Raw genomic sequence first — 25,721 nt, forward strand, 5'->3', positions numbered from 1 at the left:
TCCATATTTGTAAAATGGGAACAACATATCTATTTTTAAATGTTGTTGTGAGGATTAAATGAGTTAATGAGTGTACCATGGCTAGCATTTAGGAAGCTCATCTCTTAACTGCATCTAAATTTTCATTCTTTATCAGACTGTTATATCCCTCTTTTGTCCCTATTAAGTAAAGGTGATTCGTTCCTTTTTGTCCGCTGTCTCCTGATCTTTTTTTCTCTCTCTCCAAACTCCATCACTTTTTTCTTTCCGTTTTGTACTTTTACAAAAGACTGGTCCTTCAGGAATTAATTCACATGTGACTAATATGAAACAAATTTTGTCCACTGGAGCAGAAGAAACCATAGGCTGTCAGTTCTTTCAAGCAACAGTATGACACCCCCTCTCTGATTCAGGATGTTGTTCAGTATTTAAGAAGAGTCTATGAGAGTGGGTGGTCCTGTCACTCCAGAGGTCCCTCTGTGTGTGTGTGTGTGTACATATGTTTTTCAGCCTGTTTGTTTGCAGAAACATGCCGTGGGAAGATAATTTATATGATTTCAGAAGGCAGTTTGATGCCAAGGACTAAGTTGGGGGGTTTTGTTTGTTTGTTTTTTTAAAGGAAGGAATATGAGATTCTTATTTATCTCTTTAATTAAACTCATTCTCTTGACTTTTAAAAACATTTGTTTATTGGCTTGGAAGCTACTTGATTTAAGTGAGATTAAAGATAAACATCAGTCCCAACTCTCATTTTCTGATTTTTTTACCTTTTTTTTTTTTTTTTTTTTTTTAATTTGGCCATGCTGGCTTGCGGGATCTTAGTTCCCCGACCAGGGATTGAACCTGCACCCTTGGCAGTGAAAGTGTGGAGTTCTAACCACTGGACTGCCAGGGAATTCCCTGATTTTTTTACTTTTAAGATTTATTCCTCCAATGCTCTTTGCTTATAATATTCTTGCTCCCAGGTCTATACCATTGTCTACATTGTAAGCCCTACTGGAATGCCCTTTCTCCTTTTTTGCTAGCTAAATTTAACAGATTGTTCTAGAGCAATTCAGGTCTCAAAATCCTATAAAATTTACTCTGATTACTCAGCATATCCTGAACTAGGCCATCTGTGTCCTAGGCCCTTTGTAAGAGTTGAGGGATCTGTGAGACAGTCTTTGCTCCAAAGTCTCTTTTGGGAGTGGTGGTGAAACCAATTAAAGACAATAAAGGTAGTATTTAACTACATTGTGCATTTTTTCTAGATTACTTATTTATTGCATGAAAACATGAAAATGCAGGAATTTCATCAGTAAAATGGGGCTAACTGGTAATTACGTCATTGTAGTGTTAGGCGTTTAGGAGCTCGTCCATGTTTAGCAGAATATTTGGCATATAGCAGGTATACAATAAATCAGTAGTAGGTACTATCAAATCAAATCTTATTCTTATTAACCAATAATTATTCGACAGCACCATAAAATATTAAGTATTTGTTTATCACTTTTGGTGATTCCAGCTTTTTTTTTTTTTACATTGCACTCTCATTAATCTCTGCAATTAAATAAGGTTATTTACCATCACATCATTGTCTTAAACTGTCCTTAGCTGTCTGTATTCCTTTCACTATTTCACTAAGTAGTGCCAAAATGCATGCATTGCCATAGAAGACCTGGGAAGATGAAACAGTTAATTTAGTATCAAAGGAAAAAGCACTGAGGATGGGATAACTGTCAGTGGGGTTTCTATGTGGACAAGAAGTAATGACTAGGGTCTCTAACCATACAACACGGGAAGCCAACCACTGTGCTTGCAGACATCTGCAGCCCTGGTACTTAGCTGCAGAGTTCTATCCTTGGACTACTACAGGAAGAATCTGATATTAGGATTAGAGAATTTTAGCCCTGAAAAGGACTTTAAACACCACTTAGCTTAACTCCCCTTTTTTACCTATGAGAAAAATTGAGGGAAAGTGACTTGTACAAGTTCACAGACCAAGTAACTGTCAGAGTTGAACCCAGGTCTTCTGACTCCCAAAGCCTTCACACCTGTTTCCCAAACACAGCGTGTCTGGCAGCCACGTGCATGGTTTTCTCCTTTCTAGTAGTTTCATATGCCATTGTGAAAGACCAGCTCTTTGCTGACTCAGAAGCAGCAGATTTCCTGTTTATATTTCTGGCCCTAGAAGTGGGTCTGGGGGCTACTTTCAAGAACAGTGACTTCGAAGTTTTTCTCACCTGCACATCTGTCAGCAAGCTAAGAAGAGTAGGTGGCCAAGATATGTGCAGCCAGCATCAAGGAAAAAGAAAAAACTACCTCTGCTAAATTCAGTGAAGCACATTACGACCATGCAAGAGAATGGCTGCACTGAAGCATGGCGTCCCATAGCTGCTTAAGAATATAAGCCCAAAGCTAGGCTCAGCACCAACAAGCAGAGATCTCCAAAGGTCTGCTGTTGCTGGAGGAGGTCTAGAAAACTTTGTTCTACCCAAGAACTGCCACAGATATGTGATAGAGTTTGGCCGCCGTGGAGAGGAGGGGAAGTGTGTGCTCACAGGGCCTGCTTAAGACTAAGGCTGGACAGGAGAGCATTTCCTTACCCCTGCCATAAGCCTAGCACTTAAATTAAAGTAATTGCAGTCTACCCCTTCAAGAGGGCCAAAAACATGGAGAAAGACCCCATTCTGTGGCCAGGCATTAAGGACAATTCAAAACTAAGGGAGGAGTAGGAACACTGAGGAAAAAAAAAACCTATACAGCTCAAGCTTCACTCTAAGCGCAAGATATGACCCATCACTGGAGAAATTTGTAGCCTGTGGTGTTAACATTAACAAGAAAACCCAAACCCAGCTCAACTTTGACTAATAGCCTAACACACACTAACAGTATGACAGAAGAGTGTGTCCATTACCAAGCATGAAGACGATTCCCTCATTCTCTGTTCTGTCATAATGTCCAGGGTTTAATCAAAAATTGTAAGACACAAAAATCAAGAGGGAAGAAAAACAACCTATTATCAAGAGAGAAGGTAATCGGGACTTCCCTGGTGGTCCAGTGGGTAAGACTCCATGCTCCCAATGCAGGGGACCTAGGTTCAATTCCCTAGAACTCGCGTGCATGCCACAACTAAAAAGTTTGCATGCTGTAACTAAGAAGCCTGCATGCTGTGACTGAGAGTCTGCATGCCGAGACTAAGAAGTCTGCATGCTGCGACTAAGAAGTCTTCATGCTGCAACTAAGAAGTCTGCATGCCGCAACTATAAGATCCCGCATGCTGCATTGAAGATCCTGAATGCCTCAACTAAGACCTGGTGCAGCCTCAATGAATAAATATTAAAAAAAAAGAGAGAGAGAGAGAGAGAGAGAAGGTAATCGATAGAACCAGACTTAGAGATGACACAGATGTTGGGTTTATCAGTCAGGGGCTTTAAAATAACCATGATTAATGTCTTAAGGCTACACAACATACATGAACAAATGAATTTCAAAAGAGATGGAAATTAAAAATAGATTCAAGTAGAAATGATAGAAATTTCAAAGAATATGACATCAGAAGTCAATATGCTCACCAGCAGACTGGACAGAGCTGAGGAAAGAAACAGTGACCTCGAAGATGGGTCAGTAAAATTATCCAAGCTGAAACACAAAGATGAGAAAAAAGAATAAAAGGAAATCAGAACATAGCTTCCAAGACTGATAGATTGATTTGACTATTGAGAGATACTGAGATTGAGAGAGAGAGGAGGCAGACAGACACTAACTGGAACTTTTGAAGGAATTGTCTTAGGCAATTGTGGAAGCCTGTTAAGTCTGCAATCTTCAGGATAGGCTGGCAGGCTGGAGAGCCATGGAAGAGTTGCACTTTGAGCCCAAAGGCTGTCTGCTGGAAGAATTCCTGCTTCTTCAGGGAGGTTGGTCTTTGTTCCATTAAGGCCTTTAACTGACTGGTTGAGGCCCACTCACATTGTAGGGTAATCTGTTTTACTCAGTCTACCAATTTAAATGTTAATCTCATTCCCTCCCCCCCCCAAAAAAAAAACCCCCAAAACACAAAAAACTATTTTCATAGAAACATCCAGAAAAATGATGAAATATCTTGGCACTGTGGCCCAGCCATGTTGACACACAAAATTAACCTTCGTATGTCCCCTTCTAGCTACTACCCTCCCCCACCAAAGGGTGATCACTTTTTTGCTTTATTTGTTTTTGTTTTTGTTTTTTTGTTTTTGGATTGGGTGATGCCTTAGAGGGCTGGGACGGGGTGGGGGGGAGTCACGGGAGGGAGGGGATATGGGGATATGTGTCTAAATGCAGCTGATTGACTTTGAAAAACTGGTACAAGAGTGTAAAGCAATTATATTCCAATAAAGAGCCTAAAAAAAAAGAATTGAAGTGTAATTCATTTACAATGTTGTGTTGGTTATCCCAGCAATGTGAATATCCTTAGCATTAGTGAACTGTGTATTTTTAAACGGTTAAGATGGTAAATGTTATGTATATTTCCCCAATAATTAAAATTTTTTATTTTTAATTATTGGGGAAAAAACAAACAAACAAAATGTTGTGTCCATTTCTGCTATACAGCAAAGCGATTCAGTTACATACATTCTTTTTCATATTCCTTTCCGGTATGGTTTGTCACAGGATATTGAATATAGTTCCCTGTGCTGTACAGTGGGACCTTGTTGTCCATCCATCCTGTATATAATAGTTTGCATCCCTTTTTTACTTTATAATAGCAGATTAGTTTTGAATTTTATATAGATGGAATGACATCGTGTGTACCCTTTTGCATCTGGCCTCTTTCACAGAGCCTGTGTACGTGATCCTAGAATTTTACTGCCTAGGTAGTTAACCAGGCCTCCCCAGAGTGGCCTGCAGGACGGAGGTGTGGGAGGAGATGAGCCCCTCCCCACCGTGTTGTCTGGGGCTGGCCCTGGTTGGCGCACTGACGCTCTCTGACACAGAGGGGCTAGTCTAGGTTGGAGTCTAGAAGTCGGTAAGCTGCGCCTTTGGTCCGCTTGCCTTCCTCGTTCAGGCCCACTCTCCTTTTCCTATTACTCTTTGTAAGTCCTCCCATCTCCTGCTGTCCATGGTGTGACTCTGTAGAGACTTCTGATGCCAGTTCTTCTCTTTTTCCTCACATTCTCCCCCTCTCCCCTCACCTCCCCCGTGGAAGCTCCTCAACCTCTCAACCTGAATATACGCTCAGCCTTATTGTGCACTCCCCGGCTGGGTGTCACATTGACAGACTTCCTGAGGGACATCTAGACAGTCTCCCCACCCTACTCCTCATATACCTTTTTTTTTGAATGGGTATGGAAACTAAGGACCAGAAAAGGAGGTAACTCCCAGGATCTCTTAAATGGGGATGGCATAGGGTGTAGATCAAGGGGTTGCATCCTTAGTCTCTTGGTGCTCTTCCCTCTTAGCCTGGGTCTTTCTGCCTTTCCTTCCCTCCTTCTCCGCTGCCCGGTTGCCAAATGCCACAGGAGAGGGAGAACTTGACGACTCCTTGGTCTCTCTGGTGAGGAGACTCGCCTACACTGGGACCCTTTCTCTCCTTCCAGCACAGGGATTGGTTGTCACCCCCAGCTCTTCCCTCTGTGCTTCCTCGTGGTGGAGGTGGCGCCTGCCACCTACAGGACCCTTGTTCAGGTTGGCGACGGACGGCTGGTGTGTGGCGTGCCCTTGTGACCCATTTCTGTTCGGTGTGTGGCGGTTTGAAGACCCCATTCCTTGGTCTGGACGTCATCTTCCTCCCTCTTCCGTCATTCCTTTAGGTCAGCTTCCCATGGCCGTGACCGTCAGAGTTGGAGGTGGCAGTGTGTCTCCTTGAAAGGAGCTGTTTGAGAAGTTGGCAGACCTGCCACCAATGAGTTGTGTGACTTTGTCCTCACTGGACCGCCATTTCCTCACGTGTAAAATAGGTTGGATCAGGGGGTCTCTAAGGTCCCTCCTTGTGCTGCATTTTATACTGCTTCTTGATTTGAGTCATTGAGCCACAGATGAACGATTCCAGCAGTGGTAGTGTAATTAGGCTTAGCAGATGGGTGAGGAGAGGGAAGGAGGTGTTCTTGCCTGTAGGATCATCCTTTCCCCACGCACTTCATTGTGCTCTCGTGGTGTTTTCAGAACACAAATGACAACCCGTGTTTTTCTCCAAGTTCCTTGGTTTTCCTCTGCGTTCCCATTTCAAGCCTATAATCTTGTATCTGAATGAATAAGACAGCCTGTTTACTGTATGACAGCCCTGGTGCAGAATTCACGTTACAGTGTGTCGTTTCCTTTCTGCTGTGGGGAATGTGAGGGGGGTCGGAGCCATTACAGCTGGTCCCTGAAGAGGGCTGTGTGTGTCAGAGGTGTGTTGGGCTCCAGTTTCTCAATCCCTAATTCTGATTTTGCTGATTTCAATGAAAACCAAAGATGGAGAAGGAGCCCCTTTTTGTCCTCTGAGTGTTGGAGATTTGTGGTGTGGTTGAGAGGTGAGGGGCCCCTCTCTTCCTATTTCCTTTGCTTGAAACATTTCACCTTGGGAGGCACAAATGAACCTTGTTAAACATCACCCACTCCCTGTGTGAGAGGAAGCAATACTGAATACGGATACCTTACTGATTGATTTCTTTTTAATGAGTCATGAAAGTCATTTTGATGCCAGGATTTTCCCTTCACCTTCAGATAAAATCTTCTGTCTTTCATTTTCTGCAATAGTTTTTTAAAAACTTTGAGAGGCTTTTAATAAGTATTAAATTGAAGGAAAGACAGTAATTTTTGAATCCTGCTGTTGCTGCTGTGGCTTCTCCTTGTCCTCCAACCCACTCCCACCCGCCTTAACATTTGTGTAGAAATGTGTCAAAATTCCAGTGTTTCATCCCATGAGTTTTCTATTTTGATCCTCTCCTGGTGAAGTAAGCATCTCATTATCCCATTTTACAGAAGAGAAAACAGATGCGTCCAGTTAAATGACTTGTTTGTGGTCTCACAGCTAGTTGATGCCCAATTTGGGATAAGAATCTAGGGTTCCTGATTACTAATGACTTGTTAATTTGGCAACACCGTTCCGCCCCCAGTCATTAGGAAAGTCTTGCCAACGGAGCTTATAGTTTTTGCCATGTCTCTTCTCTCCCGGGCTCCACCCTCTGAAAGCACAAATTAGAAGCCAGTTCCTTAGCTGATGGGGTAGGCGGTTGGACCATAGAGCATAGGCGGCAGGGGAGGGAGGAAGGTGGCACAAAGCCCAGACTTAGTTTTTTTTCCCCCTGAAGGTGGGAGAATTCCTTATTTCTGCAGAGTCAGGAAAATGAGCGGAGTCAGCATCCCTCCCACCTTCCCTCCATCCCAACCCTCCTCCACCCCCAAATGGGTGTGGTTTCTTGTGGCCAGTGTTACTTGCAAGGCAGTTGTTCAGATTGCTGTACGGGGGAGACAGGATTGCATCTGGGGCAAAGGACTCTTCCTGTAGGTACACCATTTTCATGTCTGATTGAGCCCTGGTGTGTTAAGTGCTCCACGCTAGGATCTTACCCATGTTTGCAAGTTGCCTCCCTTGAAAGTATTGAACTTTTTGAAGAGGTACTATAGCATCATGATTAAGGTTAGAGATTCTCTCTGCCCGGATTTGAATCCTGGCCCTGCCACTAGATGTGTGCGGCCTTGGACTAGTTACTTCACCTGTCTGTGCTTGAGTCCGCTGTTGTAATTGTAAGGTTGTGGATTAAATGCATTCATACATGTAAAACACTTAAAAGAGTACAGTGTTATAAGGAGAGTGCTTGTCCTTTCATCTAGCCCTCCTTCCCCCTCTCCCCCATTTACACTCTGTGTGCATGTGTGTGTGTATTTGCGTGTTCTTGACAGCAGCTTTTGGAGTCTGCCTTTCCAGTCAGACTGCTGAGCCCTCCAGGCAGCTGTAACCTCATCCAAGTTTTAGCTGTGTGGTCTGTCTACATTTCACATGTGTTTCTAAATGTCGTCATCGATGGGCTTCTTTGTGGAGAGACCTTAGAGAAAGGAAACCAGAGGGTGTGTGCTGTGCATTCCCAGCCACACGGGTTCCGGTCCCCACACCTGAGGGGTGTGAATATTGAGCTGAGCCTTTAGAGGGATGAGAATATTGACCAGCTGTCTTCGTCTGCTCAGGCTACATAACAAAATGCCATAGGCTGGGTGGCTTAAACAACAGAAATTAATTGTCTCATAGTTCTGGAGGCTTGAAGTCCAAAGTAAGGACTGGTTGGGTTGTCACCATGGTTGGGTTTTGGTGAGACCTCTCTTCCTGGCTTGTAGACAGCTGCCTTCTTGCTGTGTCCTCACATGGCCTTTCCTTGGAGTGTGTAGGGGGAAGGCCACCTGTCTTATAAGGCTGTCAATCCTGTCTGATTAGGACTCTACCCATATGACCTTATTTAACCTTAATTACCTCCTAAAAATCCTATCTCTAAACGTAGTTACATTGAAGGTTAGGGTTTCAAGTTATAAATTTTTGGGGGGACCAGACACCAGGCTTTTTCCCCTCAGAGTTACCTAGTGAGGAAGATTGGGAGAGTCCTCCTTGTGTCCTCTTTGCCCCCTGTGCTGTGTTATTTGTAAGGCAGTATTGGACTCTCCCATACGCTGGGGAGGCATTGGGTCTCCATCTCCTTGCCTTCTTAAGGTTTGGAACAGAGTGTGAATGAAGAGTGGAAGATTATGCTTGCTCCTACCCTTCAGGCTCAGAAATGGTTGTATATATCGAGGGGAGGACGTCACCAACATTCTGATGTGTAATGACTGCCTGTCTTGTCACCTCGTTGTTTATTTAGTCTGGGGACAGAAATCAAATGAAACACAGTGGAAGCTCTCTTTTCCACCCTTCTCTTAACAAGCTCTAAGGGGTAATGAACACTTTTCAGTTCTTTATGTGAAACACACTAGCAGGCTGTGCTCTCTGCTATACCCACTCATTCTGGCACCCACTGGTTGAATTATGTGCTTACCAAGAGCCGGTTTCTTTCCAAAGTCATTTGTACAGTTGTAGCTGGTATTGTAATTAAGTAATGTACATATTTAAATGTCAGATAAACTAATGAAATATGACTGCAAACGAAGTGGTTTTCTTTCTTTTTTTTTTACCCCCATGAATACTAGTTTAAAGCTAGTGGAAAGACTTAGTGAATCCCAGTCACTGAAAATATTACTGTCAGATTAGGTGAGCATTAAAATTGGGGGAAGTCATCAAACTCTTAAGGCTGTATTCTGAGATTGTTCTGTCTATATTTTTACTGTAAAGAATCAGGATTTAGAAATGATAGACATCGTATTCTCTTCTGGTTCATATAAGAAAGATGATGTGGGGCTCTTAAAGAGAGGGCCTTGCCCTGTATTAGAAGGTGGGTGAATGAATGCACTTTTATGTTTTACAAAAATAAAAATTTTATGTAAATCTTTTTTGCTCTATTTTGATTGACCTTGTTCCTGATCTGATCACATTGGAAAGGAGGGTTTCTATCGTGATTCAGTTTAGAACCTGTTTTGATGATGTGCTTTGGTTTCACTTTAGTGGTTTTAGGAAACAGATTTTATTTTGTATATGGTGTTGTTAAAACCAACACTAGTCGGACTTTTGAAACTGGGGTTTTAAAGCAAATTAAGGTGGCTCACTCTGGATTTTAGTAGATTCTGTGGTTCCTCTCATAGGCTCAGAGCATATTGAGAGAGAACTAATTCCCTAATATTACAATGAGGAGACCAGACGTTGAGAGGGGAAGTGTGTCTGTGGTGAGTTGTGTGGGGTGGTGGAGTGAAGGGGGCAGATGTGGCAGATGTGACCCTCCCTGAGCCGCCTCCATCAGTTCCCTCTCTGGCCCCAGAGCTGGAGCTCTCCACCGCAGGGGTGCTCCTCTGGGTGGACTTCTCTGATGACAGTGTTGACCTGTGCTCCCCACTTTGGGACAGGACCAACCTGGAGGCCTTGCAGAAGAAGCTGGAGGAGCTGGAGCTCGATGAACAGCAGCGGAAGCGCCTTGAGGCCTTTCTGACCCAGAAGCAGAAGGTGGGGGAACTGAAGGATGACGACTTCGAGAAGATCAGTGAGCTGGGTGCCGGCAATGGCGGTGTGGTGTTCAAGGTCTCCCACAAGCCGTCCGGCCTGGTTATGGCCAGAAAGGTGAGGCCACTTTAAAAAAAAAAAAAAAAAAAAGGCCTGAATCAAGCTTGCCTTGGTGAACAGGTAATTGGGTTATCTGTTAGAAGACCTGGGGGCCTGGAGACAAGGGTGGAAGGAAAACCAACTTTTCATTCAGTACCGTTTTGTGCTGTTTGAACTTTGAGCTCATGTTATCTGTTAGATTATAGATAAACACTCATGATGTGTTAGTGTATTTATCCCTGCTCCCCAGACTGGAAAATCACGGCAGGTGACCCTTTGTTAGCTTTCTGTGTGCTCTGGAAAGAAAGCTGAGATGCTTGTTTGCCATTTATCAAGAGCAGAAGCTGCTTTCATTTACCCAGGCCCAGGGACACACAAAACACTGATTTCATGTTTTCTCCGAGCTCCACCCCTCCCCTGCCAGTGGTTCCCCTTCATCTCCCTGCAGTGTAACATCTCGGCTCCCCACTGTGGCATGCAGTCTTTGAGCTGGACTTCCCTTCCTGGCTGCCCTGGGTCCTCCTTTTTCTGGACAGTGAGGTTGGACTCCTCTGTCTTCTGCACAGCACGCCACGTTCATTTCCGTCCACAGGTTTTTGCTCACGCTGTTCCTTGTCGACTTAAAAAAAATGCACAGTGTGAGAGTTGCGAGTTGAGTTTATTTGGGGCAAAATTAGGACTGCAACCCCGGAGACAGCATCCCAGATAACTCTGAGAAACTGTTCCAAAGAGGCGGAGGGGGGAATCTTAGTATATCTCTGTCTTCTTGGTAAAGGAGGAGTACATGCAGTCAAACACATGTTCTTGTAGGGGGTTTCTGCTAGTCACGGGGAGCAGATGTCACCATGTAGGGATTTAGTGCTTTTCTAGATATGAGGAGATGCAAGGGTTAGGCTCATAAAATCAGCTCCTGAAAACATCTAACTATCTGAAGACCTATTCCACCCATCCTCCAAAGCAGAGTGCCTCATTCCTAGTCTCCACCCTGAATTCCCTTCAGGGGATGTGGAAAGTCTGTAGCTACAGCAGCACAAAGTGATTTAATTCTTGTACAGGCAGATGGCAAGTTCCAATTTATAGTTGACATCCTTCCATCTTTTCAAACACTGCCCATCTTCAAGGCCCACCTCCTGTCTGGCTCTCACTAGCTGCTGCAGCCCACGCTGAGAAGCACTGCTTCCATGTTCTCTGACACTCTCTGTCCGTGGCTCTTTTTAGAAGCGCCACATTATTCCATCACGTGTCTCCCCAGCTGAAACAAGGGAAACATTGAGGGGGTACCTAAGGTGGCGTCAGACCCAGTTCCTCATACCCTTCTGGTCCTACAATCCTTGAGTATCAACCAAGTCCTTAAGGCCACTTTCCCCTCATCTCTCAGATTCACGGGTCCTTTAGTTCTTGGGAGGGGTGAGCCCCCTCTTCCTCAGTCTTGGCTCCCAGGAGCAGAGGCACAGCTGGCCCTCCCCTGTTTACAGCTCTTCCAGGCCAATACCTGCCTTGGTACATTGGCACTCAGTGCTCTGGTTGGGCAGGAGCTTGTTTGTTAAAACTTGCCTGTTTCCTCTCTTCCTAACTTTAAGAGCTTAAGCATTTAAGAAGGCTCCTATCCATCCATCCACCCATCCATCCATCCATCCATCCATCCATATATTTTTAAAGCCTCTCTTTCTCCCACATTTCTTTCCCCAGCTAATTCACCTAGAGATCAAACCTGCAATCCGGAACCAGATCATAAGGGAGCTGCAGGTTCTACATGAGTGCAACTCCCCTTACATCGTGGGCTTCTACGGTGCATTCTACAGCGATGGCGAGATCAGTATCTGCATGGAGCACATGGTACGTGGCAGCCTGGCAGCCTCGGAGGCAGCAGCCTGGAAAGTGGGTGGCTCCGGTCTGATCTTTGGTCTGGGATGTGACCGGCTGCTTCCTTGTTCCTCCCTGGATCCAGATCACTGTCTTGGGCATCCGGGAAGCCTGACTGTAGAAGTTGGAATAGCCAAGAAGATGACAGGCCTCCTTCCTAGGTCCCTGTCTCTTCAAAGAGAGGTGGCAGCAGCCGGGTGTCCCTGGTGGTTGTACCTAGAGCACATCTCCCAGTTTTCTTGACCCCAAGATTTTGATGTGGGTAAAATCTGGTTAAAATAGTTTAAATCCATTTATTACATGCCATGCTGTGTGCTAGGTAGACGGTTCTGGGGTTATGAAGATGAGTGAAACAGTCCCTGCCTTTGGAGAGTTTATAACCTGCTTTAAGAGCAGGGTTAGGAAAACTGTTATTGATAAGCTAGTGTTTGTTGGGTGTAAACATATCAGGCACTACCCTGAACAAATTAATATTTTGTTACATTTTTACAACACCTTATTGAGTTGGGTACATTATCTGCATTTTACAAATGAGGAAACTGAGGCTCAGAGAAATGGAATAACTTGCTCAAGGTCATGCAGCTGATAAGTGGAATTGGTAGAATTTAAATCAAGGCTGTCTGACTCCTGTGTACTTTGTTGCATCTACCGGATAGTGATTGGGGCTCTGTTTCCATCCTTGATGGCCAGAATTTCAAGCAGAGAAGCTGGCTTCATGGTTGCTATTTTTTTCTGTCCCCAATAGGCAGCATGACACAGGAGACTTTGGAATCTGGGATGATTATTCATATTTCTCTTCTCCGCAGAAATCCAAGTGGTCACTTTGTCTTGTTTGCCATTGTGTCTCCAAAGCCGCAGCAGGTGCTCAATAATCATTTGTTTACATACTGTCACCTTCTTGTCATGACCTTGGGCGGGTTTCTTTATCTTTCTGATTCTCAGTTTCCTCATCTGTAAAATGGCCATTATTATACCTGCCGTGTTGTAGTGAGGGTTAATTAAAATAAGAGATGTAGGTCTTTCGAGCGTGCCTTCTGCAGACTTTGGCTTTTGCTTTATTCTCCCTAGGGCTGACAGTTCAGAGACAAGGGCTGATGTGATTGAGTCTACATGCTTTGTGGTTGCTCTGTTTTCAGTCCAGTCTAGTGTCCCTCAGCAGTGTCTCCACTTCCTTCCTGACCCTCTAGAACTGCCCTCACCTCTGGAATGAGAGCCCCAGGGCCTGGTCCTAATGAACGCCAGGAGAACCCTCCCAGGAGGTTTGTCCCTTGCTGATGCGCCTGTTATTTTGAACACCTCTTCATTTTAATGATGGATGAAAATGTGTAAATGGCAATGGAGGTCCTAGAAAACTGGAAGGGGAAGAGGGTGGAGGTGACGGAGATCAATCAGTGATAAAATAGGAGAGGCCAGAGTAGCCTTTTTTCCTCTTGGGTCTTGCCAGAATAACAGAAGATGGGTGGTGATATGGCTGGACATAATAGTAGCTAGCTTTTGCATCTTCTACCACTTGTTGAGTCCTTTTCACTTTATGTTACTTATTAATCACATCAGCCCTGTCATATGACATGGGTTGACCCTCACTCCTACCCCTAAGCTGGTAGATGGAGAGAGTAAGACCTTGAGAGGTTTAGTAATTAGTCTAAGTTATATAACCGGTAAGTGTCAGAGCTGAACTTTAATCAGTGTCTCTAACCAGATCCACCTTCTTTAAATTTCATAGTCTCTCCATTACACTCTGTAAGTCATATACTCTCTCAGGATTTTCTCATCTCTGCAGAGAAATGTTTGGACAGGATCTTCTCTAGGGACCCCTTTTCCATGCTAACATTCTGTGTTTCTATGGTTTTTGGCACTTGAAGCCAGTCACTTGATTACATTAGTTAATCAACATGGGTTCAGCTTCACAAACACTTAATTTTAGTGCCTATTAGTGCAATGTGCCACATGAGCTGCCCAGGGGATGGAGACATTGGGAGCAGCATCTCGGCCTCCAGAGCTGTTCACAGGCTGCCTGGCTGTGTTCTAGAGCCTTCTCAAGTAAGGAGTGTCAGTGTGGACGTGAGGGCTTCTGAGCACCAGGCACGCGTCACCTCATGCCTGCTGTCTTCTGCAGCATCAGAAGTTCTTTCCTAAGTAACCTCCAAGTTCTGTGCTACCCAGAATTCTCCCTTTAATAGAGGAACCAGGAAGCTATTTGTAGGTTTGAGCATGGTTTAACTCCAGGGTGCTTGTTTTAGAGGTTAGAATCAGGCCCTAAACATTGATAGTCAGTGGCCTATTTATTTATTCAGATCCTGCTGGAGCCTCTTTTTATTGGCTGCATGTGACCTCTTGCCCTGTGGAGTTCAGTCTTTCTATTTGTCTTAAATTGACCTGTCTTGAGGCTTCCTTCTTTCTTCACTCTGGATTCATAGATATTGATCACAACCTCGTGCTCCTTGCCCTTGTCCAGCCTTTCCCTCCCAGAGGAGGAGAGGACACAGGATGGCACAAGGGTTGGTTTCCCATTCTCTTGTCTCATTTCTGGTACCTGCAGGTCAGCTGTTTTTCCCCATGGATTTGGCTCTCTGGGAATAGTGAGATCCTCCCACAGAAGTCCCTGAAGCAGAAGATATCTCTGGAATTCCCCTGGGGAGCCTGAGCCTTGGAAAACTGGCTGTCAGAGACTGGGAGGGTCAAAACTTTTCTGAGGGCCAAGCAGAGTAGAGGGCACCTATTAGGCGATATGTGTTGAGTGACCGGATGAGGGAGGCCAGGCTGGGGGAGGGTGTGGTCAGGCCTAGGGCCTTCTGTTCCTGGGTGTACATAGGCCCAGAGGGCAGCTGGAACCATCTGTTGACACTAGTGGAGAGGCTCAGAGCTGCCAGGGATGGGACCCTGTAAAGAAGTAGTTGTGGCCTGAAGTCCAAGCAGCCATGCTCTGGAGTGGCTTTCTGCTCTAGGCTGAGCACTCTCACCCCTTCCTTGGTCCCTGAACAGACCCTCCTGCAGGAGAGCTCCTGCACCAGCTGCTTGTGACAGGAAAATTGTCTGACCACTGGCTGCCACTTCTCTTTGGGGATTTCTGCTTTGTCTCAGCTTCCACATTTCAAAGGTGTTGTCATGTAGAGCTCTGTTCTTTAGCCATATCCCAGCTTCTGAGGTTCCTTGGTCCTCTCCATGTCACAGTCTTTGCATGTTGTTCTTTGTCATTGGCATTTCCCCCCAACACTTTATTATGGAAAATTTCTCAAGTACAGAAAGTTGAAGGAATTGTGTAATGTACACTCTAAACCCACCACCTAGATTCTACTGTAACATGTTGCCATGTTTGCTTTACCACGCGCTGTCCACTTATGCATTACAAACGTTGTTTTTTTGGGTGCACTTTAATTTGTCATCAGTGTGCATTGAGCCCCATGTTCTTAATGCACTTGGCTGGGGGCTGACCTTTTCTAGAAATAAGCTGTGTTTGCACTGCCCAGTCTGAATTTTGAGACCCACAGGGTTCGTGGATGCTGCCTGATCGGAACAGGAATGTTCTTGTCTTTGGGGAAGTAGATTCTTGCTTGGGTGGTAGCTGAGCAACCAGAGAACTGGGGACTCAGGGTGGATGTTTCTCGTGCAGAAGTAAAAGCTTTTGAACTTTTTCCATAAAGCATTTGTCTCTTCTATAGAACACCTTCACAAAAGCACCACTGACTTAGTTAATAATTGGCTTCTAAAAATAAGCACAGTTTCAGCAGCTTTAGTCAGTGAAGGCAGGTCCTTGGCAACAGTGCAGTAGAACTGAAAGCTTTCGAGGTGAGTGGCAGGCAAAACTGGGTGATCCTGATTGTGGTTCATATGCTTCTTAAATCCTGCTAATCCCATTGTTCACACTGTAACTCTGCTTGTAGCTCAGAAGGAGGTGAAAGGGAGGAGAGCCAGCGTTTCTTCCTTTTTAACAGAAATGTTTACCACAACCCCCAGGGAAAGTGTAAACCAAGACAGTTAGCTGGGCAGCCCTCTGTCCTGGCTGTGGAACCTGAGAACCACAGGCTATCTCTTCTGGCTCGTTTGCATCAGATTTGAACAGGGTTGATCTGTTACCTAGTTTTAAGTGTATAGTCCTCCCTAGTGATTAGGCAAAGTTATTCAAACAAAGGGTCTGAAACCACATTCAACTGAAAGCAAAATAGAGATGGCCAGAAACATTCTGCACTCCTGGAGTCCCTGTTCCCGTCAGTAGGGGAAATGGAGAGGTGCCATGGCGTTTCTAGGAGCCTGCCACCTTGGGTGTGGTTACCTGGGCTGTGACGCTGTCCTGATTTGGCCACGGGGGCCTGTGGCATTGTGAAGGCAGCCAGGCTCAAAGGATGACTCAAACCCCAGCGTGGCTCACAGCTTGGGTAGGCCTCTTCCAAGGGCTCTTGGAAAATGTGTGTGTACAGCAGCGTTCTCTTTGGCTCTATATTAATAATCCCACTTTATATCTGTGTTATGGCACATTTGAATTTTAGGTTGAATTTTGAAACCCTCCCCTGTGCTCCTTGGTTATCTGACCCACTGTTGGGAGTTGTGCTAGGGAGTTTATTATGGTAAGTCTAACTCATTCAAGGGTGTGAGTGTGTGTTTGAGTGCACACCTCTGCTATTTTCTTTTTTCATCAACATCCATGATCCAGAGTTGATCTATATTAGAAAGTCATTGGTCTAAACTATCTTTTCTTATAAGCATAGAATTTTTAAGTTGATAATCTAGTTTTAGCATTGTTTTAGGTAAGATTTCCCGAGAGCTCTCTATCCCTTGAACAAGTCTTACTTATTTTCTCACCTCCTTCAGAAAGAAAGCAGTGTTGTAGCTACCTAACAGTGCCTTTGCACAAAATGAGTGCTCAGTAAGTATCTGTTAATTGACTTGTAGATTTAATTCTCCACTTTCATAAATGAGGTCAGTAATTTTAAAAGGTAAAACATTCATTTATTGTAGAAAATTTATAAACTATAAAAAAGCACAAAGAAGGAACTATAATCTCACTATCTAGACTGGAAATAACCATTGGTAACATTTTTGATATTCTGGTTTTGTGTGAGTATATGCACACTTTTTTATTTTTATAAAAATTGAGATTATGCTCTGTCCTTCTTTTGTTTGTTATGTTACGCATTGTTCTCCGACCTTAAGCTGCATGCCTGCATTGTAGAGGCTGGCAGGTTTTGGAGGCAGGATGTCTGTGGGAACGTCTCTCTGCTTATCCTACCCAGCTCTCGCCTACCTCCAAGGCTCAGCTTCTGGGTCACTCAGTTGTGAGTCCTTCCCTTGGCTGCTTTGTCCAGGAATCGCTTCCTCCTCTGAGGAACCTGTAGCACTGTCTGTTCTTTTCATTCAACTGTTTGTTCCCTGCCTTGTTTCAGAGGAGGATTTAAGGTGCCTTGCCTCTTTAGGAATATGTTTTGTCTCCCCAAGCAGAGGGTATTTTCTCCTGTACTTACAGTTTTTTCCATCCTAGTTCCTCACAGATCCCTCTGCCTTACACAGAGGTGACTAAGAGATGATAGTTGATAATGGTAGCTGCCCAGTATAGACAGAATACTGTAGAAAATCCATCTGAGTTTGTAGGAATTATCTCTGCTTCCAGAGCAGTTTTATATTGTGACTGATGATTAGCTACACCCGAAGCCACAGAGGCAGGAGCGTGTGTCTGTCTCAACACATGAGGGTTCCTTGAGTGAGCATTTTTTCAAGATCTCAGGTTAAAATGTAGCCTCCATGAATGGGAAGGCCCTTGTATGTGAGTCTTAACAGAAGCCAGCTTCACTCCAATGTGTGTCCCCTCTTGTGCACTCCCCTTTCTACTGCCTCTGCCCAGGGTCCATCTCATGCCATGTCCTCTGGTCAGCTGCTTGCTAATTGCCCTGCCTCTTTCTCTCAGCTGCTATGGTTTGGGTACCTTTCCTTCTGCCTGCATAAAGTCAGCTCTCAGTCCCTTGGTGGGGTGCTATGATCTGGCCACAGATGGCCATTTCCAGCCTGACTCATCCCTGCATTTCTTCATACACCTGCAGTGAATGAAGTGTGTGCCATCCTAGGAGCACTAAGCAATTTAATGCTTCTCTGCTTTTGATCTCGTTGAAATACCCTGTTCTTGGGAATTCCCTGTCGGTCCAGTGGTTAGGACTCTGCGCTTCCACGCTGTTCTTTTCTCTCCTTGCTCCTCTCCTTTTCCAGGTATGGAAATCATACTCATTCTTTGAGTAAGATTTCAGCTCAAATGCTATCTTCTAAGCGAAGTCAGAAGTCTCCTTTCTTCTGTGTGTGTGTGTGTATGTGTAGTACTTTTACTGTACATTTATTCTGTTTCGTTATATTTTATTGAGTTGTATATTTCTCCCATCAAATTGTACACTTTAAATATATGCAGTTTATTGTATGCCAAAAAAAAAAAAAAGAGTTGTATATTTCTCCTACTAGTTTGTAAATTTTTTGAGGAAAAGAGCTAGGTCTTTTTTGTATCTTTATCCCCCATAGAACCTAACACAGTGCATGGTACTTTGTAGGATTTGTGAAATGAGTGATTGCTTTCCATGACATTTTTTGTTGGATTTTATTAAATATAATTTGTTAGGATAATATCAAATGCAAGTTGTGTCTTACACAATGTAGACAAAATGGCAGACATTTATTGAGCACTTACTATGGGCTAAACGTTGCAAGGGCTTTATATATATGAGCTTGTTTAATACTTATAATAGCCCTATGAGTATTACAATAGCTTTATAATTATTATCATCCCCATCTTACAATGAGTAACTTGGTCAGTGTCCACTAGATAGTAAGTGACAGAGTTGGGATGCAAATTTAGACAGTTTGCCACTAGAGCCTGCACTCCTAACCGCTACTCTATTGTCTGTTCAGTATAGTGAACCACTGAATTAGTAATTTGACCACTGAATTAACAATTTTGACCACTAAAGTAGTAATTTATTTAATGATTATTCATAGGATTTGAGTTATTAGTCATTTGATAGCTACCACAATGTTTTGCATTCATGTCTTATTTCATATCTGGAACAGACCAAAGGGTGCCCTTCTAGGAAGATGTGTCATGTGTGAGATCTACTTCCTGCTGAAGTTTAACACTTGAAAGAATAGTTAGAAACATTGTCACTAAATGGGCTGATATTCTTGTTCTTAGGATGGGGGTTCCTTGGATCAAGTCCTGAAGAAAGCTGGAAGAATTCCTGAACAAATTTTAGGAAAAGTTAGCATTGCTGTGAGTATATTGAGAAGTTTTTCTTCCAGGTTCCCACGTTAATAAGTTGAGTTGGTAGGAAAGGGACAGGAAGAAGGTAGGAAGTCAACAAAGGGAAGGTTTGTAAGAAAAGTTAGGTTTTTCACCAGAATTTTCTGTATCTAGATTCTAGATACAGTATTCTCTGCCCACCCCCGTCGCTAAAAATAGCAAAGTAACGTTTTCTGTATATTAAAATCTGTCTTGAAAAATAGGACAAGGTATCCAAAAGAATTCCCATTTGTGGCATGAGAAAGCCTCTTTTTAGATTGCAGATAAAAAATGAATTCAAGCAAAGTGTTTTTACAGTTGTCTAAACTCGTAATAATCAATTTTGCTTAAAAATGCATACTCTATATACCATGTAAAAAGATGGTTTCTTGATAAGACAGGTTAAAAAAAAAACAAAAGAGAGAAGAACAGTAAGAGAAAGCAAATTTGTGATGTTAGATAAGTATTTTCTAGATCATTTTAAAATAGAAAGGTTGACTATTTTTTAAACAGCAGTATTTCAGTTTCCATCTTTTTACATTTCCTCTAGGTAATAAAAGGCCTAACATACCTGAGGGAGAAGCACAAGATTATGCACAGAGGTAAGAAATTGTTTGCTAGTTGTTATGTTTTGGATTTTAGCTGAAATCTAAAAATTGTTGCATCTTCTTTTGTGTTTTGTTTTGGTATAAAAGCCATTTGCTAGTATTTATATTTTTACTACAACTCTGACTATTTACGTTGATGTCTGGATCAGCAAGAACCACCCTCTTTTTGGTATGTAGTATACCTGTTACCCCAGGCTGTGACAGACATGGTCACCCAGTATGCACAGACTAGATGCCCAGCTAGAACTTAGTTACCCAACCCTCAGTGTTCCTGGCTGCCCCCTGGACTAGACTGTGCATAGGCTCAAAGCCATGACTAACTGACTAGGTATGAGTTTGACTAAAAGAAACTCTGGGCTCTTTTAATAAAGGTACATAATACTTATCATATAACCATACCATTCTTAGATATTTATTCAAGATAAATGAAGACATATGTCCATACAGACTCATATACACGTTTAAAGCAGCTATATTAATAGTAGAAATAACTAAAATGTTCTTCAACAGGTAAGGAGATAAACAAATTACAGTGTATCCATACATTAGACTATTATTCAGCAATAAAAATGAACAGGCTGTTGACACATGTAGTTTTTTTTTGCTTGTTTTTTCAATTCTTTTTTTTTTTTAAGCTCTTTATTGGAAAATAATTGCTTTACACTCTTGTACCAGCTTTTGAGGTACATCAAAGTGAATCAGCTGTATTTATACATATATCCCCATATCCCCTCCCTCCCGCAACTCCCTCCCACTCTCCCTGTCCTGGCCCTCTAAGGAAGGCATCACCCATCATTGAGTTGATCTCCCTTTGTTATACAGCAACTTCCCACTAGCTATCTATTTTACAGTTGGTAGTGTGTATATGTCTATGCTATTCTCTCACTTCGTCCCAGCTTCCCCTTCTCCCCCCGCCCCGCCCCAACCCCGTGACACATGTAGTTTTGATGAATATCAAAAATACATGCTGGGTGAAAGAAGCCTGACACAAAACGGTACAGACTGTTTCCATGTATATAAAATTATAGAGAAAACAACATGGATCTATAGGGATAGAAAGTAGATCAGTGGTTGCCTGAGGGTTCAGGGAGAGATTAACATCAGTGAGGCATGAGGGAACTTTCTGGGGTAATGAAATATTATATCTAGATTGTGGTGGTAGATATGTGGGTATATGCGTTTATCAGAAGTCAAACTTTCCGCTAAAGTGGTTGTATTTTACAGTATGTGAGTAAAGTATGTAAAGTTTCTTTAAAAAAAAAAGATGAAAAAGCCAGAGGAAAGACAGGTGGAAAACACAGTGCTCGCGGCCGTGTCCCTTTAGCTGCAGCGTGCTAATAGTGACAGGCCTAGGGAAGGGTGGCGGAGGAAGAGAGGAGTGGACTGGTGGAAGTGACTGGCCAGCTTCCAAGCCACTGTGTATTAGGTGGTGCATTCTAAATTTTAAAATAGGTATTTTTTTAATTAAATTTTTTAAATTGTAAAATATACGTAACATAAAATTTATCATTTTAACCATTTAAAAATGTACACTTCAAGTAGAATTAAAAAACAGAAATAAAATGTGCAGTTCAGTGGCACTAAGTACTTTCACATTGTTCTGAAACCACAACCACCATCAGTGTTCTTAAGATGTCAGTTTTACTTTCATTGATGTATAGATTCAAAGCCATCCCATTGACAATCCCAGTAGCCTTTGTAGAGTTGACAAATTGTGTCTAAAATTTATATGGAAATTTATATAAAATTTGTATGGAAATGCAAAGGACCTAGGATAGCCAAAACAACTTTAAAAAGGAAAAACAGAGTTGGGGGACTTAGATTACCTGACTTCAAGATTTACTGTAAAGCTGCAGCAGTCAATAGAGTGTTGTATTGGTGTCAAGCTAAGCGTAATAGATCAAACAGAACAGAATGAAGAGAACAGCCACATACATATAGAGTCAGATGAGTTTTGGCAAAGATTCCAAAGTAGTTCAGTAGGGGAAGAAGAATCTGTTCAACAGTGATGCTGAACAGTTGGATATCCATCTGCACAAAAATGAACCTCAACCATCACCTCACGCCATATGCAAAAATGAGCGCTCGGTGGATCCTAGGTCTGACTGTGAGAGTTAAAACTCTAAAACTTCTAAAAGAAAAATAGAGTATCTTAGTGACCTGTGTCTTCTCAAAGAGTTTTAAAATGGGACACAAAAAGCACAGACTGTAGAGGAAAAATCAGTACATTGAGCTTCATCTAAATTAATAACATTTGCTTTTCAAAAGAGGCTGTGACAAAAATGAAAAGGCAACCCACAGACTAAGAGAAAATATAGGCAAAACATATATCCATCAAAGGACTTTATCTGGAATATATAAAGACCTCTTACAACCTAATAATAAAAAGATAACGTAATTTTTAAAAATGGGCAAAAGATTTGAACAGACACTTTACTAAAGAAGATATGCGAATGGCAAATAAGCATCTGAGAAGATATTCAGCGTCATTAGGGCAGTGTAAGTTAAAGCCACAGTTAGTTACTGCTACACACCCACTAGAATGTCTATAGAGACTGTGTTATTGAGGACATAGAGCAGCTGGAACTCTCAGTCACTCCTGATAGGAACGTGAAATGGTGCAGTTGTGCCTGAAAACGGCTTATCAGTTTCTTAAAATGTTAATAAGCACGTATCTGTGATACATTCAACCCATTTCACTCCTAGTATTTTCCCTAAAGAAAAAAGAAAGCATAGGTCCAATCAGGCCTTTGTACCTGAATGTTCATAGTAGTTTTATTTGTAATAGCCAAAACTAGATACAACCCAAATGTCCAATAGTTGAATGCATAAACAAATTGTGGTATATCTGTGCAATAGTATACTGCTTAGCAATAAAAAGAATAAACCATTGATAAGTGCTACAGTATGGATGAATCTGATGTTGTGTGAAAGAGTCAGACAAAAAAGAGCTGTGTCATATGCTGTGTGACTCTACGTAATTCTAGAAATTGCAGACTAATCTGTAGTGACAAAATACAGATCAGCGGTTGCCTGGAGAGTGAAGGAAGAGGGGGAAGGGAAGAATTGCAAAGGAGCCTGAGGAAACTTTGGGGGTGATAGATATGTTTAGAATCTTGGTGTGGGCATGGTCATACATATACTCATCAAGTGATGCACTTTAAGTATATGGAGTTTATTGTTATACACCAATAAAGCTGTAAAAAAGCAAAAAAAAAAAAAAGTCAAGTTGCTAAAAACCAATGATAAAAGAGAGATTCTTAAACACAGTCAGGGAAAGGGACAATCATTTTGGAAACCAGTTTGGTAGTTTCTTTTAAAATTAAGCCATACAACCCACCAGCTCCATTTCTCAGTATTGATCTAAGAAAAATGAAAGCATTTGTCCGCACAAAAGACTTGTGTGCACAGTGTTCATAAGCATCTTCCTTCATGATCGCCCCAGACTAGAAAGAGCCAAAATGTTTATCACCAGATGAGCACGTAAACCAATTTTGATATATGGAAACAGTGGAATACAGCTCAACAATAAAAATGAAGGACGCACATGCAGAGAATGGACTGGAGAACTCGAGGTTTGGGGGGGGCAGGGGGTGAAGGGGAAACTGAGACGAAGTGAGAGAGTAGCACAGACATATATATACTACCAACTGTAAAATAGATAGCCAGTGGGAAGTTGCTGTATAACAAAGGGAGTTCAACTCGAGGATGGATGGTGCCTTAGAGGACTGGGACGGGGAGGGTAGGGGGGAGTCGAGGGAGGGAGGGAATACGGGGATATGTGTATAAATACAGATGATTGAACTTGGTGTACCTCAGAAATAAATAAATAAATAAAATGGAAAAAAAAATAAAAATAAGAGATTGCAAAAAAAAACCAAAACAATAAAAATGAACAAAATTGTTGATACACACAACTTGGACAAATCTCAGAAACATTGTGCTGAATGAAAGAAGTGTTATAGAAAAGAGTCCACACTGTGTGATTCTACCAGAACAGTGAGAATTAATCCACAGTAACATAGTAATAAAGTAGATCAGTGGTTGCCTGAGGGGCTGAGGGGCTGGAGTGAGGGTAAACTTCAGAGGGGCATGACAGAACTTTCTAGGGTAGTCAAAATATTAAATTTTGATTTTGGTGGTGGGTTCACAGGTGTGTACGTTTTTCAAAATGCATCAAACCATACACTTAAAATGCAACAGCCTTCTGCTTTCTAACTACATTGGCTACCTTTTGCCCTCTTTCTACTGACAATTAAGAAAGTATCCATAGGAGGTATGGTATGGCTTGAGGGGGGAGCAGTTTTCCAGGAGTATATGGACCTTAATCTGTGTTTTTTTTTTTAAAGACCTCTGTGTTTCCCCTTAGAATATTTTACTGTATTAATTTCTAGGAGATAGGAGTAGCTGAAAGGAGAGGAGAGATCAAAATTTCTTGAGCGTGGGGCTGTGTCCTGGGGCTGCGCATGACATGTGTAATCTCACTTAGAGGGCCCATGAGGTCCGTGTTGTAGAAGGATCTGGTGGAGTAAAGGTTTTACATTCCATTCCATCTGTAAAATGGAATCCTCCCACCTGCTCCTAGGTTGCTGTGAAGATGAATGAAATTACATATGGAAAACATCTGGCAAGGGGTTTTGCATGTAGAAGGACCTAACAAATGCTAATTGCCCCTCTTGTTGCTTTATATAAATTGTGAGGAAACCAAGCCCACGAGATGGAATTCCATCTTTGAGCTGCACCTTCGCTCCTATTATTGCCTTCCCGGGCAATGCTTACTTTCCAGCCCCCACCCCACTCCCTCACACTCATGCCTTTGTTAGACTAAGTCTGCTCATCCTTCTTTTTTTTTTTTTTTAAGTATGTATCATGTCTATGTATTTTTTTTAATTGAAGTATAGTTAATTTACATTGTTGTGTTAATTTCTGCTGTACAGCAAAGTGATTCAGTTATACACATATATACATTCTTTTTTTAATATTCTTTGCCACTATGGCTTATCGTAGGATTTTTTAAAATAAATTTATTGGCTGTGTTGGGTCTTTGTTGCTGCATGGGCTTTCTCTAGTTGTGGTGAGCAGGAGCTACTCTTCATTTCGATGCATGGGCTTCTCATTGCAGTGGCTTTTCTTGTTGCGCAGCACAGGCTTTAGGTGTGTGGGCTTTAGTAGTTGTGGCACACGGGCTCAATAGTTGTAGCTTGCAGGCTCTAGAGCACAGGCTCAGTAGTTGTGGCACACGGGCTTAGTTGCTTTGTGGCATGTGGGATCTTCCTGGACTAGGGATCGAACCCGTGTCCTCTGTGTTGGCAGGTGGATTCTTAACCACTGCGCCATGAGGGAAGCCCCTATCATAGGATATTGAATACAGTTCTCTGTGCTATGCAGTAGGACCTTATTGTTTATTCATTCTATATGCGCATCCTTTTTTAAGTACTGTGGCACAGAGGCTTGGAAGTCAGCCAGTTAAAGTTCAAATCCTGACTCTCTTACGAATAGGGTGTGTAAACACTGTGAGTTATTTATTCATCTTTAAAATGAGGATAATCATTCCAAGAGCAATAATTGCGAATTATATCCTTATTTCGTATAATTGTGAAAATTAGTCTTCCTCAAAGTCATTAATAAATGTTAGGTAATACTAATAATATTACTGTTTAGCTCAAACATCTCTTCTGCCAAGAAGGTTTCCCATGAATGAGTCCCTTCCCGAAGTGGGTTAAATATTCTGCCTCTGTATTCTTTTGGTACAGTGTCCATCCTTTCCTGTAATAAGTAATGATCATTGCTTATTGAGGACCTGTTATGTGCCAAGTGCTGTATTATGTGCTTCATGCAACTTATCTCAGTTATTATTCCAAACAACCTTCTGAAATAGGTGTTTTTCCTCTTTTATAGATGTAGAAACCAAAGC

At 42.5% G+C, this 25,721-nt stretch overlaps 1 protein-coding gene across 3 annotated transcripts in view; it reads left to right on the forward strand.

The window, feature by feature from the left end:
- Positions 1 to 25,721, forward strand: part of MAP2K1 (mitogen-activated protein kinase kinase 1) — a 78,224-nt gene that overhangs the window by 25,067 nt on the left and 27,436 nt on the right. For all 3 annotated transcript variants that reach the window (XM_057722943.1, XM_057722942.1, XM_057722944.1), the window contains exons 2-5: positions 9,898 to 10,108; positions 11,780 to 11,926; positions 19,113 to 19,190; positions 19,750 to 19,801. In XM_057722943.1, the coding sequence (XP_057578926.1) occupies positions 9,898 to 10,108; positions 11,780 to 11,926; positions 19,113 to 19,190; positions 19,750 to 19,801 (488 nt within the window). The remainder of the gene's footprint in view (positions 1 to 9,897; positions 10,109 to 11,779; positions 11,927 to 19,112; positions 19,191 to 19,749; positions 19,802 to 25,721) is intronic.

This window comes from Hippopotamus amphibius, chromosome 2 (genome assembly GCF_030028045.1).
Source record: "Hippopotamus amphibius kiboko isolate mHipAmp2 chromosome 2, mHipAmp2.hap2, whole genome shotgun sequence".
Lineage (NCBI taxonomy): Eukaryota > Metazoa > Chordata > Mammalia > Artiodactyla > Hippopotamidae > Hippopotamus > Hippopotamus amphibius.